The sequence below is a fragment of the Oreochromis niloticus genome, linkage group LG4 (assembly GCF_001858045.2).
Source record: "Oreochromis niloticus isolate F11D_XX linkage group LG4, O_niloticus_UMD_NMBU, whole genome shotgun sequence".
NCBI classification, from domain to species: Eukaryota; Metazoa; Chordata; class Actinopteri; order Cichliformes; family Cichlidae; genus Oreochromis; species Oreochromis niloticus.
In genome coordinates this window covers 15,828,356-15,854,191 of record NC_031969.2, presented here as the reverse complement: position 1 = coordinate 15,854,191, position 25,836 = coordinate 15,828,356, and the positions used below count along the sequence as shown (strand labels likewise).

At 42.1% G+C, this 25,836-nt stretch overlaps 3 protein-coding genes and 1 long non-coding RNA gene across 9 annotated transcripts in view; 1 reads left to right on the top strand and 3 right to left on the bottom strand.

The window, feature by feature from the left end:
• The window catches only part of LOC100709195 (uncharacterized), a 1,346,887-nt gene that overhangs the window by 46,995 nt on the left and 1,274,056 nt on the right, over positions 1 to 25,836 (bottom strand). The window lies entirely within an intron of this gene.
• Positions 1 to 25,836, bottom strand: part of LOC106096470 (immunoglobulin mu heavy chain) — a 1,110,954-nt gene that overhangs the window by 18,463 nt on the left and 1,066,655 nt on the right. The window lies entirely within an intron of this gene.
• On the bottom strand, positions 7,511 to 23,964 carry LOC112846697 (uncharacterized). The gene is made up of 3 exons (XR_003219815.1): positions 23,438 to 23,964; positions 9,054 to 9,352; positions 7,511 to 8,698 (listed from the first exon to the last, which is right to left on the bottom strand). It is a non-coding gene; the product is annotated as an uncharacterized LOC112846697 (long non-coding RNA).
• On the top strand, positions 19,539 to 21,198 carry LOC112846673 (uncharacterized). The gene is made up of 4 exons (XM_025906597.1): positions 19,539 to 19,683; positions 19,825 to 20,073; positions 20,645 to 20,734; positions 20,927 to 21,198. Exons 1-4 carry the CDS (start codon positions 19,554 to 19,556, stop codon positions 21,181 to 21,183), a joined length of 726 nt encoding a protein of 241 aa, XP_025762382.1. The 5' UTR covers positions 19,539 to 19,553; the 3' UTR covers positions 21,184 to 21,198.

Below are 25,836 nucleotides of genomic sequence, written 5' to 3'. Positions count from 1 at the left end.
CATATTAGGATGACAGTTTTCAAACAGGTCAAGTGCCTCTATGCACGTAATTAGGTAAAATATTTGCCTATTTTACTTCATCTCATATGTCATTGTACTGAATTTGAGCAACCTTAAGCTTAATGCAGATTACTTTTAACACTTATCCACCTCAATCAAATCTGTGGTCTGGAGCACGGCTGTTGTTGATCAGGGCAAGCTAAAAAAATAATCTAAACATGTGTGTGTATTGGCAGTTTTGATGGGTACTAATCATTTATTACAGGTGGGGTTACTCAGGCTTGCGCTTAGGACACTCTCTTACGTGGTGGCCCATTTCCCTGCATGCATAGCACTTATCATCTCTTTTTCCACGGTTCCCCCTTAATTGCCGTGAGGTTCTATTTCTCCTACTCCTGCCTCCATTTCGCCATCTCCCAACCTGTCCCTGAAACAACATTTCATCTGCTAAAAAGGCAGCGGCCTCAGCGCTTTGTGACTTCGTTTTGTTATTTTTAATGACTTCCTGCACATGGTGGGTACAGTTCATACATACTCGGTCATAAAGCATGTCAGAGTTATGATTAACATTTTGTTTCTTAATGAAATCAGCAACGGGTGAGTGAAAGCCATTCACCAGAGCATAACTTAACTGCTACTGATGTGAGCTGGCCTTCTCTACACGCTCTTCAAGGTTGCTGTGTTTTCTGACAACTTCTAACATTTGACATTCTCCAATGACTGGTTTACGGTGATTACAGTTATGAGCATATAAATACCTCGCACTGCCGGGAGTAAATTCTTGCATGAATGTGTCGTCTCCCTGTGAGGCAGTCTTACTTGCTCGGGAACCCATGATAACAACAACCGTGTCACAGACCGCGCCTGCTCCGCAGTCATTCACACAACAACAACAACAACACAATAGGCCTATAATTTTCCCCAGCCTGCGCGACCCGCACGGCTTAGGCCCGCGTCAACCCGCGCGGCCGCACTCAATTAAGGAGCCGTCGCTCTCTTTTTTTATAAGCCTGCGTCTAACCGCACGGCTAAGGTCCGCGTGCAAGCCGCGCGACCGTGCTCGCGTGTACCCGCGCAGCTACAGTAATCTCTTAGTCGTTCTCTTTGAACTTACTTGGTGTTGCTTATTGCGTGCAGCATCAGTCCCGTCAGATCCTGTCAATCGTCATCCATCGAGGAGAAAAACAGACGGCTAATCCACCGGCCCGATGACGAATTCTCACGTCTCGGGTCTTTGCTGCAGGACCTCTATAAGTCCTGGCTGACGTCTTTCGGTGTGTCTCTTTTTCCCCTCGGTGAATGTCAATTCCAAGGATCCGGCTCTCGAAGGACCAATTAATGATAGGTTTGTAACATAAACCTATTCGCTGGAACGTTCAGGACAATTTGCTACACAGCAAAAACAAGACACAAGTAGGCAAAGTTCCTTGTAGTACTCATGCATGAGGGAGACCTGCCTGGAGCCAAGTGTCGTTCCACCCACTTGACCTCCATCAGACTCTCAGCCAGGTTCCCCATAGCACTCCTTTTATTGTGGTTACATGAATATGCATAGGGTCATTAACATATGACCTCTTATATAGGTATACATGTGAACGAAGAATACTGTGTGTGTGTGTGTGTGTGTGTGGGGGGGGGTCAAACTGTGACCCCAGGAAGACTCCCCAGAGCCGTCCATCTAAACAAAAGGCACTTAGACTAAAACAGATATAGATACGTTTATCCTACCATAAAGCAATAAGACAAGGTACAACCTCTCCCATGCTCCCAGAGTGTGGGTGTGAAAACCAGAACACTCTGGAATGCACACAATGCCGTTGCAGACTATTAAGGATCAAACCTCCTATCACTACACAATCGATTATACACCTCTAAGCATATATGAGTAAATATTTCTAAGCATAAATGACAATCACAATACAAATCTAACACCTACCCTCACCTATGGCCACGAGCTGTGGGTAGTGACCAAAAGAACGAGATCGCGGATACAAACGGCAGAAATGAGCTTCCTCCGAAGGGTGGCTGGCCTCTCCCTTAGAGATAGGGTGAGAAGTTCGGCCATCTGGGAGGGGCTCAGAGTAGAGCCGCTGCTCCTCCACATCGAAAGGAGCCAGTTGAGGTGGTTCGGGCATCTGACAAGGATGCCTCCTGGGCGCCTCCTGGGTGAGGTGTTCCGGGCATGTCCCACCGGGAGGAGGCCCCGGGGCAGACCCAGGACATGCTGGAGAGATTATATCTCTCGGCTGACCTGGGAACGCCTTGGTGTTCCCCCGGATAAGCTGGAGGAGGTGGCTGGGGAGAGGGAGGTCTGGGCTTCTCTGCTTAGGCTGCTGCCTCCGCGACCCGGCCTCGGATAAAGCGGATGAAGATGGATGGATGGATGGATGGATAAAGAAAAACTTTACCTAAAAGATTATTCATGCTGTGCATTACCATTATATGCTCTTGATGACAAAAGTGATGTCACATTTGTCTTCGGGGCTTCGATGTTGTTTTAGCTGGGTTGAAGCCAAAAGTTTTGTCAGGTTTGACCACCATTTTAATAATATATCACTACAGCTCAAAGATTCATAGATTATAGTGAGCGAGATGTTGCACCAGTTTGAGAAGATGAGAAAAAAGATGAGAAAAACAACAACAAAAAACAATGAAGACAAAAACAGCACTAATGCGAGGGCTTTGCCTAGCCAGTGGCAAACTAATTTACCAGCTTGATCAGTCATTAAAGTTCTGATTATCACAGTTGACACTCAAGACAACATTTTGCTAGGGTTAGCCAACCTACCTACCTACTGTGACTTTTGTGAGTCATTCAAAATTCTGAAAACATTAAAAAAATAGAATAGAATAGAGCAGAATTCCTTTATTGTCACTATACAGATGTACAATGAGATACAGAGAAAGGGGGGTGAGGTGCACAGTTTCTACTGTTCATATATATGAACGGTATTTAGAAAAAGAAAAAAAATCATATTTTTTGGGACCATAAGGCGCATTAAGCGAAACAAAACAGTCAGATAAGTCAAACTTTACTGAACTCATTCTTCTTGCTTCCTCCACTTCTATACCATTGATTCATTAATGTTGAATTCTCTGGCAGCTGCTCTATTCCCATGTTGTTGCAGTATATTAATGACTAACCTCGTATTGTGGATGGATTATCTCAGTTGTTCTACTGACTGAAGTCTGGTCCGTTTACAGCATCCTGCCATGCGATTGCATTTGTCAAAAACCATCAGGAACCCTCACGTTAACTTTTAAGGAGTGAAAAAAAATTAGTGTTCATCCTCCAGCTTCACTGTGTTAATGTTATGCTAACATAGCTTACTTACCAACTTCAGTAACCCTACAAAGGTCACTGCTGATTAGTTTTCTGTTTTCATTTATGTTGGAAGTGTTAGCAGAGCTGTACGTTTTAATTTTTTCAGAAATCTGTCAGTCATTACATGGTATATCATGTTTAGGTATAAACTAGTGAGCTGACTTCCTGCTAACTTCTAACTCCGTTAAATTTAATAAATTCTGTTTACATGAATGTCTGGATGTTAAACTTGATTGTTACACCTGGTAAAGCATTAATGCTGATCATTTTATTAAAGATGAAAGAATTTAGACAGTTTTTAACTCTCAGTGATGCCGCAGTGTTCGTTTGACTTTGGGACCTGAAGTGGACGGAGTTTTAGACCCAGATTACTCCGCCAGGCTTCTGACTACACTAGCCGTAATGCTCCGACAATCCATCAAGCGGTTTTGATTTTGCACCTTATCAAAGTCATACTAAAACATTTTCGGACAAATTTTTGAGTGCCGTGTACCACATAAAATCGGTTTGAGGTCAGTAAGCACAACCAGAATTCATACATAAGGCGCACTTGATTATAAGGCGCATTGACGATTTTTGAGAAAAATGTAAGGATTTTAAGTGCGCCTTAAAGCCCAAAATATGTGGTAAATAAATAGTGTTATGTATTTACAGTTTGTGTTATTGTATGTAAAATTAAGTATTGCACAGGTGATTTATAGTGGTTTATAGAGGGAAGTCCTTGGAACTGGGGGTGGAACTGTGTCATCAGTGCATGTGTGAGTTCAGGGTGGTTATGTCTTTTGGGATGAAACTACTCTCAAGTTTGTAGGTCTTTGTGCTGATGCACCTGTAGTGCTTCCCTGAAGGAAGCTGGTTGAAAAGGTCAAAACCAGGGTGGGAGCTGCTCTTGATGATGTTTGTTGCTCTGCTGAGGGAGCTGGAGGAATAAATGTCCATCAGGGACATGTCTGTTGGCAGTGTTGGGACTAACGCGCTATTAAGTAACGCATTACAGTAACTACGTTATTATTGTGGTAATGAGCACGGTAACTAGTTATTATGCCAAAATCAGGAACGCGTTACTCGTTACTGGGCTTTAGATAGGCTCGTTATTCGTTACTTCGTGTGGTGGCTATCGCGGAGCTTCCACAGATCCAGTAACATTAGCAAGTGGTGGAGGCCAGCAGGTGGATGAGAGAAAGTGGAGGCAAGAGGAGAGACCCGAAGTGGCCGCCCGTCCGAGTGTCAGGTGAACTGAACTTCAGGTAAGAAGTTATGACCTGCAGTCTATCTGAGTCAGATATAAACCAAGTTTAGGTGGAGTTTATTTTCGTTATGCTGACTTTTTCGTACTGCGTGCTAGCTAGCATGACGTTGTTTCTATACAGCTGTGTGGGTGCTATGTTACTGATGTTGAACTTTATTTTGTTCATAAGGTTAATTAGTAGAGTTGCCAACCGTGCCCTAAAAAACGGAATCGTCTCGTATTCAGAGAAAATATTACGCGTTTCGTATTGAGGTGAAAAGGAACACAGTTTGTCCCGGACTTCAGCTACAATGAAAAAGACACAAAGCTGGAGTTATTCTGTGTCTCTGCTGCACAGCTGCCTCTTCTTCTCTCATTCTCTCCCCCTCTCTCTCCTGTTGCTACTTCAATCATGAAACTGATCAATGATCAGCTGATCGGCTTTTCTGTCTTGTTTATCGCCCACTTTGCGCCAGAAAGAAGAAACCAGCGGATGTCGCGCTAAACAACAGCAGCACGTTTAAGCTTGATCAGCTGTTGTTAGAATTTATTTAATATTAATTTCTAGTATCAGCTGATGTTTGCTGGAGCCACAGCTGTAAAGCTGCTGGTCATGATATTGGTTTGGATATGTGGTGAGAGGGAAACATGAAGATGAAACCAGGAGATGTCCTTACTGAATCATCAGAGTTGAACAGGTGATGGAGAAACAGGTTTACCCTTTTAGGTCACATGAATGAGTTGAAGTTATGAACTGTTTCTGAGAGACAAATAACACCAGGATCCTTTTCTATGTAGCTGACAGCTGGTAATTGTGCAGGGGCGGGTCTAGCAAAGTGTTGCCAGGGGGCCAGGTAGGGCATTAACAGGGAAAGGGGGGCACAAAGAAATACTTTTCATTCTTATTCTCACTTAAAATGTCTAGCTTTTAATAAATAATTATCTCAGTCTTACAACAAACGATTGATAGATTGATACATATATACCATCAAGACAGTGTACATCACTGTCACAACAGTGTTTGTTTTCATTCAAAGGCTTTATGATTTTTCCTATAATGGTGGGCCGGTCTCTAGTCAAAATGCCCGGGTTGATTTTTTTGTCCCAGTCCAGCCCTGGATGCAGCTCATCTGCAGTCTGGTGTTACCTACATCTTCCTATTCAAAAGGCAGAATTTCTGAGTTCTGAGTACAATCAAAAGCACCACGACTGCAGTTTTTGTGTTGGATGTAAAAAGCGCACGTGACTCTGTGACGTAGGCTAGAATCATGGCGGCAGTCGACGATGGTCCAGGCGTAGGATTTCTCTCGTGGAAGTATGCACATTATTTTTTCCTTTCTATTGGTAGGTGGCACAGTGCACTTGTGGCAAGTAAGCAAGCTAGAAGACTGGCAGTCTGGCTGGGTATCCAGTTACGGAAGCAACACGTTAACAAGAGAAGTCTGAGTAAAACCAAAGTTACTTTCCCTAGTAACTAGTTACTTTTAAAGTAACGATTAACTTGAAGTAACTGAGTTACTTTTGATGGAAGTAACTAGTAATGTAACTAAGTTACTAATTTAAAGTAACTTACCCAACACTGTCTGTTGGTCTAGTTTTTGTTGAATGTTAGAATAATGATGTTAGTATTTGGGTTAGTATTGAATATTCCCGATAGTGTAAATAGAAATGGATCATTTCCATGCTACATGTAAGAAAGGACAACTTGCATGAAAAATTATCTTAACCTGATGGTGTATGATGGATAGAAGAAAAATGAATCACAATTGAACTTATGGTGCTTGGAATTAATAAGTTACAATAACTAATTTCACTATTTTCTGTCATTAATATTTTTGCTCTTAGAAACATCAACAAAATTGCTGTTTAGTCTTCTTTAAATGTGTCAGTGAACTTTCTCTTTCATAACAAAATGTGCCATAGCTCAGTTTAGGGCATGTTTTTGTATTATCATTTAACAGTGTAGGTTCCACCACACAGTGACACATACTCATACAAAAACATTTCCTGAAATGGGGCCTGAAATGTTCAGTATTTTACAATACAGTACTTTAAAAAAAAACCCACAATTGTTACACAAGCAGAAAATAGAAATTTTACCTAACGACTTTTACTTTCACTATTTCAGTGCATTATCACCATACACATAATAGTCCCGTTCTTTGTGGAATGAAGTTTTTGTCATAGGATGTGCCACTGTGGCCGCTATAGTACACTGTGGTTCAACCCCGTACAAAAACATCAGCCCACACACTCACACACATGTGAATCACTGTGGCTGCCCCAGGTATATACACAGTGACACACAGTGATGCAAGAACCTGTGCCACAGTGTAGTCGCCACTGTGGCCTATGTTCTACTTACATGTTTACCAATAAGTATTAAAATAAATATTTTTTGTTGTTTAAAACTTTCAACAAAAAATAAAATTTATAATCATTTTCAGTTCAACTCAGTTCAGTCATTTTTTTGTTCCCACTTGGAAACTTGGCTTACAGTTACAGACAGGCTTTCAAGAAATCATCCACAGAAACAATATAAAAAGAACAATATAAAGTGTGTGACTTTGATAATGCAAATATTTCCTCTTGTTTGTATTACCTGTGAAGAGTGAATCAAAACAAAATACATACAATTAATTAATATACTGTATTTGATAGGTATATGCTGTGCTATGGGGACAAAGTTATTTTTTAATCTTAGTCAGCTTTTCAGCTTTTCTGTAATTAATATTTATGCCCTTGCTTGTCCTTACATCAGTAACATGATGTTATTGTGTTTTTAGGTTTTTGCATGTATAATTCGCAACATGACCACTCATTTCGCACACTACTAAAATTATTATGGGAAGATTTCATAAAGAAAGACTTGGCCTCGCTTAAGGAGGTTTTTGTAACTGTGTGAATCACTGTGGCCACCCCACACTGTGACACACGACACTTCAAAAACCTATGCCACATGGATAAGCAGGAAAACAAATATTATTTCCTTTATTTAGAATCTTCAGAGTTATCTTAAATCTTTTTTAAAGACATAGCATCTTTTTTATGGTTTTACATTTTTTCTATGAACGTTTTGTATGTTAACATTTTTTAATAGCTGCTTAAATAAATGCTTAGGAAGTGTTATTAGTTGAAAGCTCATTGTATCTTCAAAAAGGCTGTTACTGTAAATATAACATATCATTAACTTTTGAACAGTTTTTCCTTTCATATATTTTTGTAAAACACACACAGGAAGCAAATGTCCTTAACCACTAGTGCTTCTTTCTTTATCAATTTTCTGTTCTCATTGTTTTGTTTTCAGTTGAATGAGGTTTTTGTCATAGAATGTGTTATAGTGGTTCCCATCGTACACTGTGGCTCAAACCCACACAAAAACCTTTCATTGCACAATGACTATAATGCATTCATTATTTCTTCAAGATATTTATAAAACTTTAACAAGTAATTTTACATTGGTTTATGAATATGCAAAACATATTTGGCTCTTCTGACAATAATTGATTTAAACTCAGAGATTAAACTTCATGCATTTGTTGTTTGATCTGAATTTTCTGTAGTGATGGTTGAAATTTTAGTTCAAGAAAACAAATGTTCACCTCTTACTGCTCTCCATCCCAACTACCATAACACTCTGGCTCTTCCACCTCCACAAGTGCCTGTACTGGAAATTTCTTTATTTTATGTATTAATCACATCACTTTAGTAATAGTCGTAACACTTTCTTAACTCAGTATAGAAAGATCACTCTCATCATTGTCCTCCTCTGTGAGCATGTCTTCACCAGTGTTGGGAGCCACATGCTCTTCCTCTGAGATGGGTTTTAGGATCGGGTACTCAGGTTGAACGACTTCGACTGTCCCACATCTCAGGCCCGCTGGTTTGGACCCAAAAACCTTTTGCTCCGATTGGTGGCCCCCTTTTATTTGGAGCAAAAATGAAGACAGAGGCAGTAGTGGGGTTGGGAGTCTTGGTGGAGGTGAAGGTGGAGACGGTGGTCTTACAGCGCCGGATGACTGCAATCAGGATTGCTGCTGGGGAGGTTGCACTGAGCCCTGGAGCTGCTGGTGCTGCTGCGGCTGTTGCGGTCCGGGAGGACAGGAGTCCAAGTCGGGGTCAGGCTTCATCGCCTGTAGGGCAGCCTGTAAAATAGCATACGGAGAGGGAAGTGAACTGTCACTAACATGTGGTGGTGGAGCTGTGGGTTTAGTAGCAACTGCTTCTCCCTCAGCTCCTTTTTTATCTGATATTGGCATCTCCTCAAGAGCTGGCTTTTTCTCCTGTCTCCCTGCTTCCTCTATCCACATTTTAAGACACCTCTTTTCATAATTTATCCTAAACACATCAAACAATTTAACTTTTTTCTTTGCATTTGCCAAAAACCATCAGGAACCCTCACGTTAACTTTTATTGAGTGGAAAAAGGTTAGCGTTCATCCTCCAGCTTCACTGTTTATGTTATGCTAACATAGCTGTGTCGATAGCGATCGTGTAGCACCTCATTATATACCAACAAGCCCAACTTCTTGAAAACTTCCTCACTGCTGTTTAGTTTTCTGTCTTCATTTATGTCGGAAGTAATAGCAGAGCTGTACCTTTTCATTTTTGCTGTGGCGGCTAAGCTGCTGGATATTTGGCTTCACAACCCTCCTTCGTGGAAGCTAAGTGCTCTTTGTGGCGTTTCAGCTGATGACACAAAAAAAAACATCATGTGGTGGCCTCGCTGGATCTGCTGTCCACCCACCGTTTGAGGATCCTCCTCCAGAATCCCAAGGGAAATACACCGCTCTCAAGGCGCTGCGAGACAAGAGTATAAAGCTAAGCATAACAGTTTTTTTCCTTATCTTTAGTTTCTAATGTTTATTTATTTGCTTCTTGTCCAAACATCTGTTGTTTTTTTATTGGTATATACTGTGTCATGGATAAAGATAAAGGAATTTAATATAATTCTAGTGTTTGGATTTTATTAGTCAAAACGTCTTTTAATATCTTTTATATAAAGAATATTTGCCCTGTTTATTCTCTCTTTTCAAAAAACAAACATGTTTTTGTATTGCCATTTAACAGTGTGGGTTCTCACCCACTGTGTCACATACTCTTACAAAAACCTTTCCCTGTTACGTTCCATGTTCAGCATGTTGTACTGTTTACAATAAGCAGGGATGCCTTTATATATTTACCAGCCACTTTATTAGGTACACCTTGCTAGTACTGGGTTGGATGGTCTTTATTTATTTATTTATTTATTTTATTATTTTGATGAAAAATGATTTGCAGTCAACATGGGAACAAAGCAACATCTTTAGGTTATTGAAGATGTTTTACCTATCATCTTCTGTGATAAGGTTTTCAAAAAAGCAAGCAAACACAAAACTACCATTACCTAGATCAGAGGTTCCCAAAGTGTGGGGCCCGCCCCCTAGGGGGGGCGCAGAGCCATTGCAGAGGGGACGCAGTATGAAAAAAAAAAAAAAAAAAGAGCGCTTGGACACTGTGGACAGGTTTTTGACGGGGCTCCCACATAAACGCAAAGCAGGAGATGAAGCATCGCCAAATATGTTTCCAAACCAACTTCCTTCCAAGCCAAAGACAGGAAAATATGGTGAAGCATATCTTCCCTTTGCCTTCACCTGCACAAGTGCCAAGGTAGGTCTCCCCTGCAAAATTAGTTTCCCTGCGTCGGGAGCACGCGCTGGGCTCTCCAAATCACGGACAAACAGTATCCCACATTCTTGATTTTTAGTTCACAAACACTTCTTGTAATAACTAACTACTCCTGACATTTTGGACATGTTAGCTCTTTATGCAGTAAAGTTACAGTGGGATACAAATAATATCAGGCTGATCCTGCCGTAATTTGTTCCCCCTTTTCAAATCACGGACAAACAGTATCCCACAGCTGTTTATGTGTTTAAACCCACTTTGCACAGAGAGACATTTTTTGAAAAATGTATTGATAGCAATGTTGAATATTATTACACAGGAAAAAAAACAACTACACGTAAAATAATTACACCGTGACGCCTCTGCCTTTCTAAATGGAGGGACAGTAACTGCTTGTGTATATGTAAGCGTGTAAAACCTGAAGATAGTCAGATTAACAGTAACAGTATTTTGTCTCTATCTGCCATTCTGCAATTCATCTCATGTAAACAATAACGTGGCGCATAGCGTGACGTGAAAAGAGGCACATACCTTTGACGTTGCGTGACGAACTCTGTAATCCTCGTCCACACGTAAACGCAAAAAAGGAGTTTTAAATAATCTCCGTTTTTGGTGAATCGCAACGCCGTTTACGTGTTGACGAAAAGCCCAAGCGCATAGAAACAGCTGCGTTTTCAAAAATACCCGTGTAGGTGTGAAAGTAGCGTAAAAGAGTTAGTAGTATATTTTATTATTAACTGTAATTTATTGCTGTTTACTTGTATTTGCTTAATTGTTTACTAAATGTTTGAGGTGTGAAATAAACCGCAATGGAGTTTGTAAACAAAATATGGGCGTGTGTGTTTGGAGGATGTGTTTGTGCGGGGGGGGGGGTACGAACATTTTTCTTGTAAAAAAGGGGGCCTGGCAAAAAAAGTTTGGGAACCACTGACCTAGACGACTGAGAACCTACACAGACATTTTGCAGTCAACCACTCTCTGAAATCCTTGGCCCATATACACCTTTTGCTTTGCTGATGCTGAGTTGCACACTATATTGTCAAAAGAAATTATTTGCCCATCCAAATCACTGAGGTTCAGGTATTCCATTCACTTCCAAGGCCACACGCATATACAGTAAAATCACGCACCTAGGCATGTTCATCGTTCCTACAAACATTTGTGAAAGAATGGGTCACTCTCGGGTAGCTCAGAGAATTTAAGCATGGTACTGTGATAGAATGTCATCTGTGCAACAAGTCCCATTGTTAAATTTCCTTGCTACTAAATATTCCGCAATCAGCTATTAGTGGTATTATAACAAAGTGGAAGTGACTGGGAATGACAGCAACTCAGGCACAAAGTATTAGCCCATGTAAAATCACAGAGTGGGGTCAGTAAATGCTGAGGGGCATAGTGTGCAGAGTTTTCCAACTTTTGCACAGTCAATCCCTATAGACCTCCATACTTCATGTAGCCTTCAGATTGGCTAAAAACAGTCAGTAGAGCTTCATGGAATGGGTTTCCAAGGACGAGCAACTGCATCCAAGCCTTACATCACCAAGCTCAATGCCACTGGACTCCAGAAAAGTGCAAAGTTTGGTGGAGGGGTTGGTGGAGGGTTGTTTTGCAGGAGTTGGGCTTGGCCCCCAGTGAATCCAGTGAAAGGAACTCTTGATGCTTCAGCATACCAAGACATTTTGGACAATTTCATGTTCCCAAATTTTTGGGAACAGTTTGAGGATGGCACCTTCCTGTTCTAACATGACTTTGGACCAGATGTGACTTTGCACCAGTGCACAAAGCAAGCTTCATATAGACATAAATGACTGAGTTTGGTGTGGAACTTCATCACCTTTGGGGTGAATTAGAGCAGAAACTCTGAGCTAGACCTTTTCGTCCAACATCAGTGTCTGATGGTCAAAAAGTCCCAAAACACACTCCTAAACCTTGTCAAAAGGCTTCCCAGAAAATTTGAAGCTGTTAGAGCTGCAAAGCGTCATACATCAGACTAAACCTTATGGATTAAAAATGGGATATCACTTCATTTCAATTCATATGTGTGAGAAGGCAGACAAGCAAATACTTTGGGTAATATAATGTTTATCTGGTTTACCTGTCTACCTACCTGAGGACTCATCAGTATGAAACATCTAAATGATGTTTTGATGCATGCTCAATCATCCAGGTAAATAAATCCCATTCTGATTCTGTTCATCTGGATGTAGCGTTTTCCAAGAAACATTCTGAACAGTGTACAATAGCTAAAGAACAATTTTAATTTGGGCAATTTTAATTTGGGCAATTTTAAAGGGCGATTAAAGGGCATCTTATCAAGTCCTTTCAATAATTAACCTTCCCACATAGCAAGCAGGTCTGGCCCAGATCTAGTATCAAGCCGGCACTGCTGGCTGACTTCTGGCATGGTAAGACGTATGTCATCCAGATATGGGCCAGGCCTGGCAATGACGCCACTGTTTATGCAATGGCATGCCATATCTGGCCCGATTATGGTTTGGTTTATGTGGCCCAGGCCCATAGAAAACAGGTCTGGCCGGGATCCGGCATCAAGCTGGCACTTCTGACTGACCGGTGTTATGGCAGGGTGTATGTCAACCAGATGTGGGCCAGGTCTGGCAATGATGTACTATTTATGTTCCTATTTTCCTATTTTAGTTAGAAGACCCAAATGTCATGTTGCAATACTATACTGCTATGGTAGCCAACGTTTCAAATGCAGGTTTTACAGTTTTGTGAGTTTACACTTTATCCAAAACCTAGTGAGGGTTTACTCAGGTTTGCCAGTGGGTGGCTGTAGCTCAGGTGGTACAGCAGGTCACCTGTTGATCGGAAGGTTAGTGATTCGATCCCTCGCTCCACCAGTCTGCATGTCGGGTGTGTGGTTGGGTGAATGTGGCATGTTGTATACAGGGAGTGCAGAATTATTAGGCAAATGAGTATTTTGTCCACATCATCCTCTTCATGCATGTTGTCTTACTCCAAGCTGTATAGGCTCGAAAGCCTACTACCAATTAAGCATATTAGGTGATGTGCATCTCTGTAATGAGAAGGGGTGTGGTCTAATGACATCAACACCCTATATCAGGTGTGCATAATTATTAGGCAACTTCTTTTCCTTTGGCAAAATGGGTCAAAAGGAGGACTTGACAGGCTCAGAAAAGTCAAAAATAGTGAGATATCTTGCAGAGGGATGCAGCAGTCTTAAAATTGCAAAGCTTCTGAAGCGTGATCATCGAACAATCAAGCGTTTCATTCAAAATAGTCAACAGGGTCGCAAGAAGCGTGTGGAAAAACCAAGGCGCAAAATAACTGCCCATGAACTGAGAAAAGTCAAGCGTGCAGCTGCCAAGATGCCACTTGCCACCAGTTTGGCCATATTTCAGAGCTGCAACATCACTGGAGTGCCCAAAAGCACAAGGTGTGCAATACTCAGAGACATGGCCAAGGTAAGAAAGGCTGAAAGACGACCACCACTGAACAAGACACACAAGCTGAAACGTCAAGACTGGGCCAAGAAATATCTCAAGACTGATTTTTCTAAGGTTTTATGGACTGATGAAATGAGAGTGAGTCTTGATGGGCCAGATGGATGGGCCCGTGGCTGGATTGGTAAAGGGCAGAGAGCTCCAGTCCGACTCAGACGCCAGCAAGGTGGAGGTGGAGTACTGGTTTGGGCTGGTATCATCAAAGATGAGCTTGTGGGGCCTTTTCGGGTTGAGGATGGAGTCAAGCTCAACTCCCAGTCCTACTGCCAGTTTCTGGAAGACACCTTCTTCAAGCAGTGGTACAGGAAGAAGTCTGCATCCTTCAAAAAAAACATGATTTTCATGCAGGACAATGCTCCATCACACGCGTCCAAGTACTCCACAGCGTGGCTGGCAAGAAAGGGTATAAAAGAAGAAAAACTAATGACATGGCCTCCTTGTTCACCTGATCTGAACCCCATTGAGAACCTGTGGTCCATCATCAAATGTGAGATTTACAAGGAGGGAAAACAGTACACCTCTCTGAACAGTGTCTGGGAGGCTGTGGTTGCTGCTGCACACAATGTTGATGGTGAACAGATCAAAACACTGACAGAATCCATGGATGGCAGGCTTTTGAGTGTCCTTGCAAAGAAAGGTGGCTATATTGGTCGCTGATTTGTTTTTGTTTTGTTTTTGAATGTCAGAAATGTATATTTGTGAATGTGGAGATGTTATATTGGTTTCACTGGTAAAAATAAATAATTGAAATGGGTATATATTTGTTTTTTGTTAAGTTGCCTAATAATTATGCACAGTAATAGTCACCTGCACACACAGATATCCCCCTAAAATAGCTAAAACTAAAAACAAACTAAAAACTACTTCCAAAAACATTCAGCTTTGATATTAATGTGTTTTTTGGGTTCATTGAGAACATGGTTGTTGTTCAATAATAAAATTATTCCTCAAAAATACAACTTGCCTAATAATTCTGCACTCCCTGTAGAGCACTTTGAGTAATCTGCGAGAGTTGAAAAATGTTATATAAGAATCAGTCCATTCACTGTCTGAACAGAGTTTTGTCATGTTACTTTTGCACTATTATGCACATGTTGTTATTACATGGCTTAATTAAGGTACACATTAGGCTGACATCTGGGGCCAGAGCTGAAACTGTTCTGGGCCAGCACAGGGCCAGCAGTGTGTCTGCAAATGGCTCGTGGTTGCACACAACTTACACATGGCCGACATACCGCAAAGAATGACCAGGTTTGCCAGAGGTAATCCACACATGGGCCAGCAAAGGGCCACCAGTGTGTCTGCAACTTGCCTAGTGCTGGCCCGTGTGTGGGCCACCTTTGGCAAACCAGATCTGGGCCCCCAAAAGGCCGTCATTCTTTGCGGTATGTGGGCCATGTGTAAGCACATTGTGTGGGCCAGATCCGGACCATACAAATTTTGCTATGTGGGTTGGAGTTAAATTAATAGTGAGGACTGGCAATCGTTTACACAGTGTTCTAAAAGGTACAGTGGAAGTGCTACAGTAGAAATCAGTCAGTGTGTTTATTAAAAAATGTATAGCTACTATTTTATTACCAGTGGAAAAACCATGGTTGGTGTTGTTTTCACCTTGCATGACTGTGTTTGCATCATTGTGAAAAAATGTAGTGCTGGGGACCACCAATTGATGCTGAGTCAACCGCAAAGTTGGTTTTGAGTACTTTCAAGAGCTGCATGTCTGTCTTTCAGTGGACAGATTAGTCAGTGCAGTCCCACTGCAAAGATACAGTCATGAAACTTTGTAGGTGTGTAGCTGAGATCTGACCCAGATTTCAGCTATCTCGTCAATGATACCAATCTCTTTATGTAAAGACAATGTTCTTCTTTATCTATCTATCTATCTATCTATCTATCTATATAGATAAACACCCAGCATGCCCCTGCGGGCGGTTTATCCTTCAAGCTCGGGTCCTCTACCAGAGGCCTGGGAGCTTGAGGGTCCTGCGCAGTATCTTAGCTGTTCCTAGGACTGCACTCTTCTGGACAGAGATCTCCGATGTTGTTCTCGGGATCTACTGGAGCCACTCGCCTAGCTTGGGAGTCACCGCACCTAGTGCTCCGATTACCACGGGGACCACCGTTACCTTCACCCTCCACATCCTCTCGAGCTCTTCTCTGAGCCCTTGGTATTTCTCCAGCTTCTCGTGTTCCTTCTTCCTGATATTGCTGTCATTCGGAACCACTACATCGATCACTACGGCCGTCTTCTTCTGTTTGTCTACCACCACTATGTCCGGTTGGTTAGCCACCACCATTTTGTCCGTCTGTATCTGGAAGTCCCACAGGATCTTAGCTCGGTCATTCTCCACCACCCTTGGGGGCATCTCCCATTTTGACCTCGGGACTTCCAAGTTATACTCGGCACAGATGTTCCTGTACACTATGCTGGCCACTTGGTTATGGCGTTCCATGTATGCCTTGCCTGCTAGCATCTTGCACCCTGCTGTTATGTGCTGGATTGTCTCTGGGGCATCTTTACACAGCCTGCACCTGGGGTCTTGCCTGGTGTGATAGACCCCAGCCTCTATGGATCTTGTGCTCAGTGCTTGTTCCTGTGCTGCCATGATTAGTGCCTCCGTGCTGTCTTTCAGTCCAGTTTTGTCCAGCCACTGGTAGGATTTCTGGGTATCAGCCACCTCCGCTATCTGCCGGTGGTACATACCGTGCAGGGGCCTGTCCTTCCATGATGGTTCCTCGCCTTCCTCCTCTTTCTTGGGTTTCTGCTGCCTGAGGTATTCACTGAGCATGCTGTCAGTTGGGGCCATCTTCGTGATGTATTCGTGGATGTTTCTTGTCTCATCCTGGACTGTGGTGCTGACACTCACCAGTCCCCGGCCCCCTTCCTTCCGCTTAGCGTACAGCCTCAGGATGCTGGACTTGGGGTGAAACCCTCCATGCATGGTAAGGAGCTTTCTTGTCTTTATGTCAGTGGCTTCTATCTCCTCCTTTGGCCAGCTTATTATCCCAGCTGGGTACCTGATCACGGACAGGGCGTAGGTGTTGATAGCCCGGATCTTGTTCTTACCATTCAGCTGACTCCTCAGGACTATATATATATATATATATATATATATGTATATGAAGACATAATTATATAGAAAATGTTTGTACTGTATAAACCAGGGGTGTCAAACTCATTTTACATCATGGGCCGCGTATAGACCACTTTGATCTTAAGTGGGCTCAACCAGTGAAACTCCCCTTTCTGTCAGTGTAAAGAAGGTACATATTTTACTGTTTTTCTAAGTGATAAACAAAATGCTGCAACAAAGAAAGCAATATGTCAGCACAGCTCTTTGGACTTTAATTCTAAGAAATCCATGTATACAATTAACTGTCTAGGAAAAAATTCTATAGTAGAAAGTGAAAAATAGACATAGCTTCGCCTTGTGCAATTTGACATGATTTGTGAAAGTTTCTCCGGTACTGAAAAAAACAAAACAAAAAACTTTTCAAATAAATCCTCATCTGCAGATGATTGGTTTGCTGTTTTACAACTACTCGTTCAAGATTTTTTTTTTATTAAATAAAAAGAAGGTTGGAGATTGTAATCATGTGCCTCATAATTTGATCCAAGGTGTGAAAAAACAGTAATTATCATGATAGGTGTTTGATAAAACACTGTGAGACCTTACACCACCATGTCATATGACCGATTGAAGTCACCCGAGGGAAGATGTGAGTGGGGGTTAAGGAGCTTGGTGTAATCTCGAATCTGTCTTGTAGGTGGCTGACAGTTGGTGTCGTAAGAACAACCATCATTGAACAGATGTTCAATGATGGTTCTTCACAGTGGCCATAGATGGTCTCTTTCACTCCTCTTTCAAATCATCTGTCTTCTCAGTCCAAAATGTGAACACTCAAAAGAGTGATCTTTATCCTTTAGATCAGTGTTTCCCAACCACTGTGCCGCAGCACATAGGTGTGCCGTCAGAAATGATCAGGTGTGCCGTGGAAGATTATCTGGTTCCACCTGATTAGTACTCTAAGCGATCGGCATTGAGTAACAGGCAGTTTCTTCCAAGGAGGGCAGTACAGCTACCTGCTCTAATTAAATGGGTTGCCAAATGCCTTTTCACCTCAATACGAAACGCGTAATATTTTCCATGAATACGAGACAATTCCGCTTTTTAGGGGACGGTTGGCAACTCTAATAACTAACCTTATGAATAAAATAAAGTTCAACATCAGTAACATCATAGCAGCCGCCCAGCAGTATATAAACTCCTCATGCTACTCATGCTACTAAACTCGTCATGCTAGCTAGTACGCTGTACAAGTTATTGTAACTGACTGTAAAAAGTTAGCACAACAAAAATAAACTCCACCTAAACTTGGCTTATATCTGACCCAGATAGACTGCAGTTCATAACTTCTTACCTGAAGTTCAGTTCACCTGACATTGTGACTGGCGGCCGCCTCGGGTCTCGCCTCCTCCTGCCTCCCCATTCCCTCATCCACCTGCTGGCCTCCACCACTTGCTAATGTTACTGAATCTGTGGAAGCTCCGCCATAGCCACCACCAAACAATTGAGTTATTTTTACACATCTGCCAGTATCTGGCCAATCCACCACCTTTCATTGTTTATACCATTACGGAAAAAAAAGGAAAAAAAAATCAGCCCATAAAAATCGAAAAATCACAATGGGCCCACCGAGTCCAGCTATGGCTGCATATGTGTTTAGTAGTAATTTGTTTTTGTAGAGGGCTAGCAAAACAACCGTTTTCAAGGGCATTGCCATATTGGAATCCCGACTTCTCTGACGAGGCTAACCAGAACGCCGTTTACTCGAGTGTGACATAATTCCCAGGTAATTTCCGAGGTAAGTCGAACGCAACACACGAAGTAACGAATAACGACCCTATCTAAATCCCAGTATGATTAACGCATTCCTGATTTTGGCATAATAACTAGTTACCGTGCTCGTTACCATAATAATAACATAGTCACTGTAACGCGTTATTAAGTAACGCGTTAGTCCCTACACTGGTAATAGCAATATATAAATATTTGACCTGGTCCTGGAGAAAATTCTGACTCAGATGAAGGCCCTACCATGAGTAGTGGTCAAAAGAAAGCAAAAAAGGATTACTGGGGACAAATGGAATCAATTCCGCTATGCCTGGTATATGGGGAAAAACTGTCAATATGCTTTTTCACCTGGACCACCAACACCACCTCCATCACCAAAAAGGCCCAGCAGCGCCTCCACTTCCTGAGACGCCTGATGCGGGCCAACCTTCTCCTCCCATCCTCACCATGTTCTATAGGGGCACCATAGAGAGAGTTCTGACCAGCTGCATCTCCATGTGGTTTGGTAACTGCAAAGTCGGCGACCTCAGCCAGCTACATCAGATTGTTAAAGCAGCCACCAAGATCACTGGAACGTCTCTCCCTCTGCTACAGGTCATCTTTCACAAGCGCTGTATCAGTAACGGTGTATTCACACCGAACGCGATAGACGCGACCAGAGCGTCAGGTTTACATGTAAAGTCAATGGAGAAGCGCGATGACGCGCAACTGGGGGTCCCGCGAAAATTCAGAAGCAGATTTGTGTCCTGAAAACGCGTCAAACGCGTGTCAAAGTAGCGCAACTGGCGCGTTTGACGCGCGAATAAAAATACGCGTGGCAGTTTTTGTGTTGCATTTTGTGCATTCGCACGTATCGCGTCTACTGCTTGAGTTGGAAAAATCTGAACTCCAGCTTCAATTCGCGCCGCGACAACCAATCAGGAGCCTGGTGACGTGGCTCTGACCTAGGTCAACGGGGCAGGTCCAACCAAAGCCCTTCATTTTTCATTCAATATGGAGGAAAGGCTAATAAACGCGGTTGCTAACCACCCGGAGCTTTACGACGCCAGCTCTTTTCTGTACCAAGACAGGAATAAAAAGGACCTAGCTTGGAGGAAGATATGTGAAGAGATCAGGCAACCTGGTAAGTTCATTCATTTCTCTTTTGAATTTTTTGACTCACCCGATGAAGCCGCGCAAAAGCTAGCAAGCCCACCTAATGTCCCGATATTTTCCCACTGATGTACAAATACCTTTCCGCTAACAAGATAATGTGTTCATTCAGAGGACATCTGCAGGAGAAAGTGGAAGAGCCTCAGGGACACATACATCAAGGAGAAGAGGATGGAGAAGGAGAAGAGGAGTGGGTCTGCAGCAGGATCGGGGAGGAGATGGAAGTTCTTCGCGGTCATGGGGTTTCTGGACCCCTTCCTCACCCCACAGACTAGCGGCAATATGGTGGGGACCGTGAAGAACATCCCCCCCCCCGAGGACCAGGGACAGCCCAAAGAGGCAGCAGAGTCCCAGTCAGAAGGTATGTTTACAATGTAGGCAGTTAATTTATGCATGTTGTCATATAGGAATATATGTTATTGTTTATTAATAAACAGCACACAGTGGTCCCGCTGTTCATCCTTCACTGCCTCGCTTTTTTGCAGTTTTTTATTACACAGTACAACTTTCAACAATGCGCATTGCATTCTGTAGCCTGATTGACAAATCTCCTCTGTGTCGTGTCTCCTGCGCTTGCCAAATTTATCATGTTTGGTTTTGATAACCATCACGTCCAATAGAAAAAACAGCACAAAATCACCCATAACTATGAGCCTCATTCGGAAATAGACACCTCCGCCGGGAGGGAAAAAAGGCGCACAAAAGTGGCATGCAGATGAAGAAAAAACGCGGCATAAAAGGTTTGCACTTTGAGAATCAACTTGTGAGAACTGTGAGTAATGCTCATGTGTGTGTGACAAAAAGGGTATAAAGTGTGTGGCGAGGGGCTAGTTATTCTGAGAACCCCTGCTGCAATAAATGGGGGACCACTGTATATACTTTCTCTATGACTATTGTTTTGAACCTGTTAACATTTAATATTGTCTTGACAGAGCCAACTGATTCTGCAGCAGAGCCATCCCCTGTTGCTTCTCTTGGCTCCCCAGTCCCTGGCCCCTCCGCTCCTGCTGCTGCACCCACAGGTATGTAATTGTAGCAACAGATGTAAGGCAAGCACTGATAGCTTTTTACTTGCTTGAATTCCCTTGCGATTACCTTTACTAAATATCTACAACCAATCTGTTTATATCCTGTTTTTTTTTTTCAATGTTGAAAATGAAAATCTAGTAGCAGCCTTCTCATTTCTTTGTGTTGTTTTGTGCTGTGTTTTACAGGCCCACAGAGGAGGACAGCTCCGAGGCGGACGAGGGACGGGTCCCAGGACAGTCCATCGGCGGTGAAGCTGGCCATCCTGGAGTCCCTGAAGAGGCCACGCCAGTCTCCAACGGAGCATTTCCTCCTCAGCCTTGTTCCTGCTCTGCAGAGCATGCCGCCTCAGATGAGAGAATTTGTCAAATTTCAAATTTATAAATTAGTTTTTGAAAACAGCACAGCTGTGTTAAATTTGGAAACACTGGACCCTAGCAATTAGTAGTTTTCTGATGAGGCAGCCAGGCACTCCAGGGCAGAAACAATGTTCTTATTTTTCTCCTCCTTCTCCCTGAGGCTCTTCCACTTTAAGCTGGGTCCTTTTTATTCCTGTCTCTCTGTAAATAGTTATATTTTATATATTTATGTTTAATGTTATTCTGTTTGAGAATTTTAATATTATTTGAATTAAATTTTGTAATGACTAATGTCTCAGTTCCACTACACAGCAAATATTGGCACACAACTTGACACATGTAGAATTTATTTCATATTATACTAATGAAAAAATATACTACTATATAGGAACATAGTGAAGACCAATTATTGAAGAGAATAAAGAGAGGTTAGTTTATTTTGGAGGCAAGCTCCATTTATTAAGAAAATTAAAAAAAAAAAAAAAAAAGGCAGGAATGCTCTTTAGAGGTTTGTGGGTGGCTCACAGCTGTTGTGGGGAAGTCACTGGGACTTCAAATGGGCTATTCTTTTGGCTGCCAAGACCCTGCTGCCTCCACTGAGAAGTGGGCCATGAACTTCTCCCTCACCAGGACAGCCTCTCTGGAGGAGTTGTTGGCTGCTACATGACCCAGGCCTTTTTTGAAAAATTAATCTGTGATAAGACATAGCATATCAAGATAGAATTATTATTACGTACTAACATCACTGAAGATCAATGGACTAAAGCACAAGAACTGGTTCACTCCACTTCTATCTGCTGCAGGCACGGGCTATTACAATTTAAGGTCCTGCATAGGCTCCATTTGTCTAAACTGAAGGTTTCAAGGATGTTTCCAGGAGCAGACTCAAGATGTGATCGATGTGGCCAGAATTCTGCCTCATTGTCACATATGTTTTGGACATGTCCTAATATCGCCACCTACTGGTCTAAAATATTTAAAACTTTGTCTGATATTTTTAAAAAACAGTTCCCCCCAGACCCAGTAATGGCACTTTTTGGTGTAGCTACAGTTAAATACTTAAATAATAAACAAATTCGTGTTTTGAGTTTTATAACATTGCTTGCAAGACGCCTTATACTTCTAAATTGGAAAAATAAAGCCCCCCCAACTCACTGTGCTTTGTTAAGAGACACAATGTATCATTTACAGTTAGAGAAAATTAAGTTTTCATTGAGAGATAATGTTAAACAATTTTACCTAATTTGGCAACCCTTTATAGATTACTTTAATAAATAAAACTGGGAGGGATGGCCTCCTCCCATATATGCTCCAAGTTTATATACATTGGTCTGGGCAGGTGTATTGTTCTTTTTTGGGGGGGGATTTGTTTTTGGTTTTTTTTCTTTTCCTCCCCCCTCCTTTGCATATACTCATTTAGGTATATAAATATGTATGTATAGACATAGATATATGATTGTTTATATAATGGTAATTATATTTTATGTAAAAAGGAGGGGGAGAGGAAGTAAGGGAAGGGGGGGAAAAAACTGTCACTGTAAATGAAATACATACTTTGTTGCCTAATTTGAGATATGAGTTGACCCCTTTTTATTCAAAACATTTCATTTGTTCTACAGACAGGCACAATTAAACCCAACATTTAGCTTCATCATTATTAGGATTTTTATGTGTGAAATCTGTTTGTAGACTTATATAACTGTATGTAATTATACATGTATATTATATATTGAGGTAGGATCAAATGAGTTTACCTTTAAGTCTGTTTGTACCAACTCTTTCTTTGTCTCATTATTGTTTAAAGTGTATTTTGTTGTTATTTTAGTCATGTTCAAATTAAATCAATCATTCAGTGACAAAAAAAAAAGATAGAATTGTTATTATCATATAACTAAAGATGAACCAAACTGTTCACAATTTTATCTAACTCTCAGTTTTAAAAAAGGGTGGTGACCCCTGTTATAGAGTCTGACAGCTGCAGGGATTATATACAAATATTCAACCGGTTCTATACAAGAATTAAACCAGGTCTAAAAAAAAAGGACTTTATAAGATAGACCTTCTGAGTATCACTACAAAGATTACCAACAGTGGTCCTCATAGCACAGTTTGATATCAGCAAACACCGAGAAAATACACTGATATGACACCACAGCCATGCTATCATTACAAACACTGATAACAGTATAAATCGAATTAAATCGGGACTTGATGAGACCTTTCGAGTATCACTAGAAATATTATAAACAGTCGTCTCCATACCACAGTTTGCTATCAGTAAACACCGACGGCATGCACAGGTATCAATAAAGGACTACTGTATTAAACACTTTTACTAACCTCAGGCAGACGGACAGGCGCTCTGCAGGTGGGATTGAGCGCCTGTAGTTGGTGTTTAGGCGGGCAATGCTTGGACCGACGCGGGACAGCAGCTCCTCAAACTGGGCGAGGGAAAGACGGTGGTACCGCTGAAAGCGGCCGTCATCCAGACGCAGCTCCTGGAGCAAGTGGTGAAACTCACCAAACTGCTCACGCTTCTGGAGGACCTGATGGACCGCTGCTCTGCTCTCCACAGTAAATAGAGAAGGGAGACTATCTCTTCAAACTCTAGATCGACAGCTGCCATCTTGCAAACATACCGTCTGGCACTACTTCCTCCCACATTTCCGCGTTGAGGTGCGAATGTGCACACGTCAAGCTAGAAGCGTCTGGTGCGGTTTGGTCGCGTCTATCACGTTTGGTGTGAACCATTGGCTGTAGAACACATGGACGACGCAACAGCACCCCAAAAATGAAGCCAAAACGTCTCTATCGCCCCCTGGTGTCTGGCTGCAGTATAGGTCATAAACCCCGCCTCCTTCATGTTAGCGGATGGGACTGGTGTCAGACTAAAATAAATTTATTCTCCTCAGGTAATTTTTTTTCCAAAGATTCTTTCTTTTGTTTTCAATAGTTCTCATCATGCTGATTGATGTCCAAGGGGTCTCCTCTCCCATATGATGTTAAATTGGGGTGAAACGTCATCATAACACCTTTGACTGGCAGCTGCAGTCACGGAGAAACTTGCGTATCTCTGTTCGGGAATAGCAGATAGAGCGTAGGTTCTGAGAGGAGGGCCAGCGTTTACGTTACAAAAACACGACCGAGTGTTTTAACCTGACAGCCTGAGGTGTTCTTCAGCAAACTGGACTACCCGACTGAAGGACCCGAGGCCCCGCTACACTTTTTCGGTAAGTTAAACGTGTTTGTAAGCTACTCCGTAACTACCGTCATGAGCTAGCTCCTGAGACCTAGCTAGCTAAGACGAGCACTCGGCTGTCAGGGTTCGTTTAGCTAATCTGTGCAGGTGAATGAATTTACCCTGACTAAAGAAATCAAGAGAAACGCCCCGGGCTGCTCAGTCACTAATTACTGTTACTGTACTTTTATTACAAGTATTATACTTTAAAAACAACAGGCTGCACCTTGCTGCAGCTCCTGTGCAGAGCTGAATATTAAATATGTGCAAACAGCAGCATGTTTTCAGTCTCTTGCCACATCTGTAAAGACAGTAACATTTTTTTTAAAGCTTGTACTTCAGTAACTCCTCATTAATCAGGAACTATGGATTAAAGTACTGTAGTGTACTGTAATACTGAAAAAAATGTAAGAGAAGAACTTCAGATCCTGAGTGTGTGAGGACAGAAGAATCAGCTTTATTTCAATTTTGAGGGATAAAATTTATATCTGAGTTTGATGGTTCTGTTGTCTTTGTGATTACAGGAGCTGCCCTCAGATTCAGACCTCAGCACCACCCAGTGACAGCAGACAGATCGTCCAACATGTTCACATGTTAACTGCAAAATGAACTGATGAAAACAGTACAAAGGTTAAAGTACCACACGTGCTGTAGTGAAAGCTGCAGCTTTATTGATAAAGTTAAAGACAAAAAAACAAAAGGATTAATCACTCATGTAACTGTGTCACTATATATCAGCATTAACAGGACCTCAGTTTGGTGTTTCACAAAGCTGCTGATCTCAGACCTGCACAGCTTCCGTTTTAAACATTTGATGTACTCAGCTGCATGAAGAGCATATGAGATTTTCTCTAACACAATAGGGCTTTGGAGTTGACGTTACGCCGCAGTGCATTGTGGGATCACGGCGCCATGACAGAAGGCCACAAATCAAAACAAAAACTTTGTTGGAAGCAGGACTGTAAGAACATTGCTTAAAATCAGCGCAAAAGACAAAGGGCTGTATCGCGACCGATTGCGCCCAGACGCGTGCATTGGTAATGTGGACCCGTATGAAATAAGGCAGTGGAGCGGAAACCCAGACAGCCTACCGCCGTTGTCCTATCCCGATAGTTTCACGTACCTTGTCTGTGGAGTCAGCGCATACACGGCGAATCATTTTCGGAATTATAAATTCCTGGAGGCGCACATCTAATTCACAAACGGTTGGGTACAAGATTTGGCCGTTTTTAAGCCTCCACGTTGTGAGTACGTTGACCATATGACCAAGATACAGCCAGAGGTTGCACATAACATGGACTTCTCCTCAGCAGCTGCCCCCAAAATTGCTCTAGATGAACGATTCATGACTGATACCAGCTGTGCGTTGTCATGTAAAATGTTTGCATTTCATGTGTACCTGCACATGTACTTGCTAAGAACATGTGATCAGATCTTGAATTTAAAAAAAAAATAAACATACTTTTCATCTCTATTTTATTGAAACCACTTTACAGAAAGT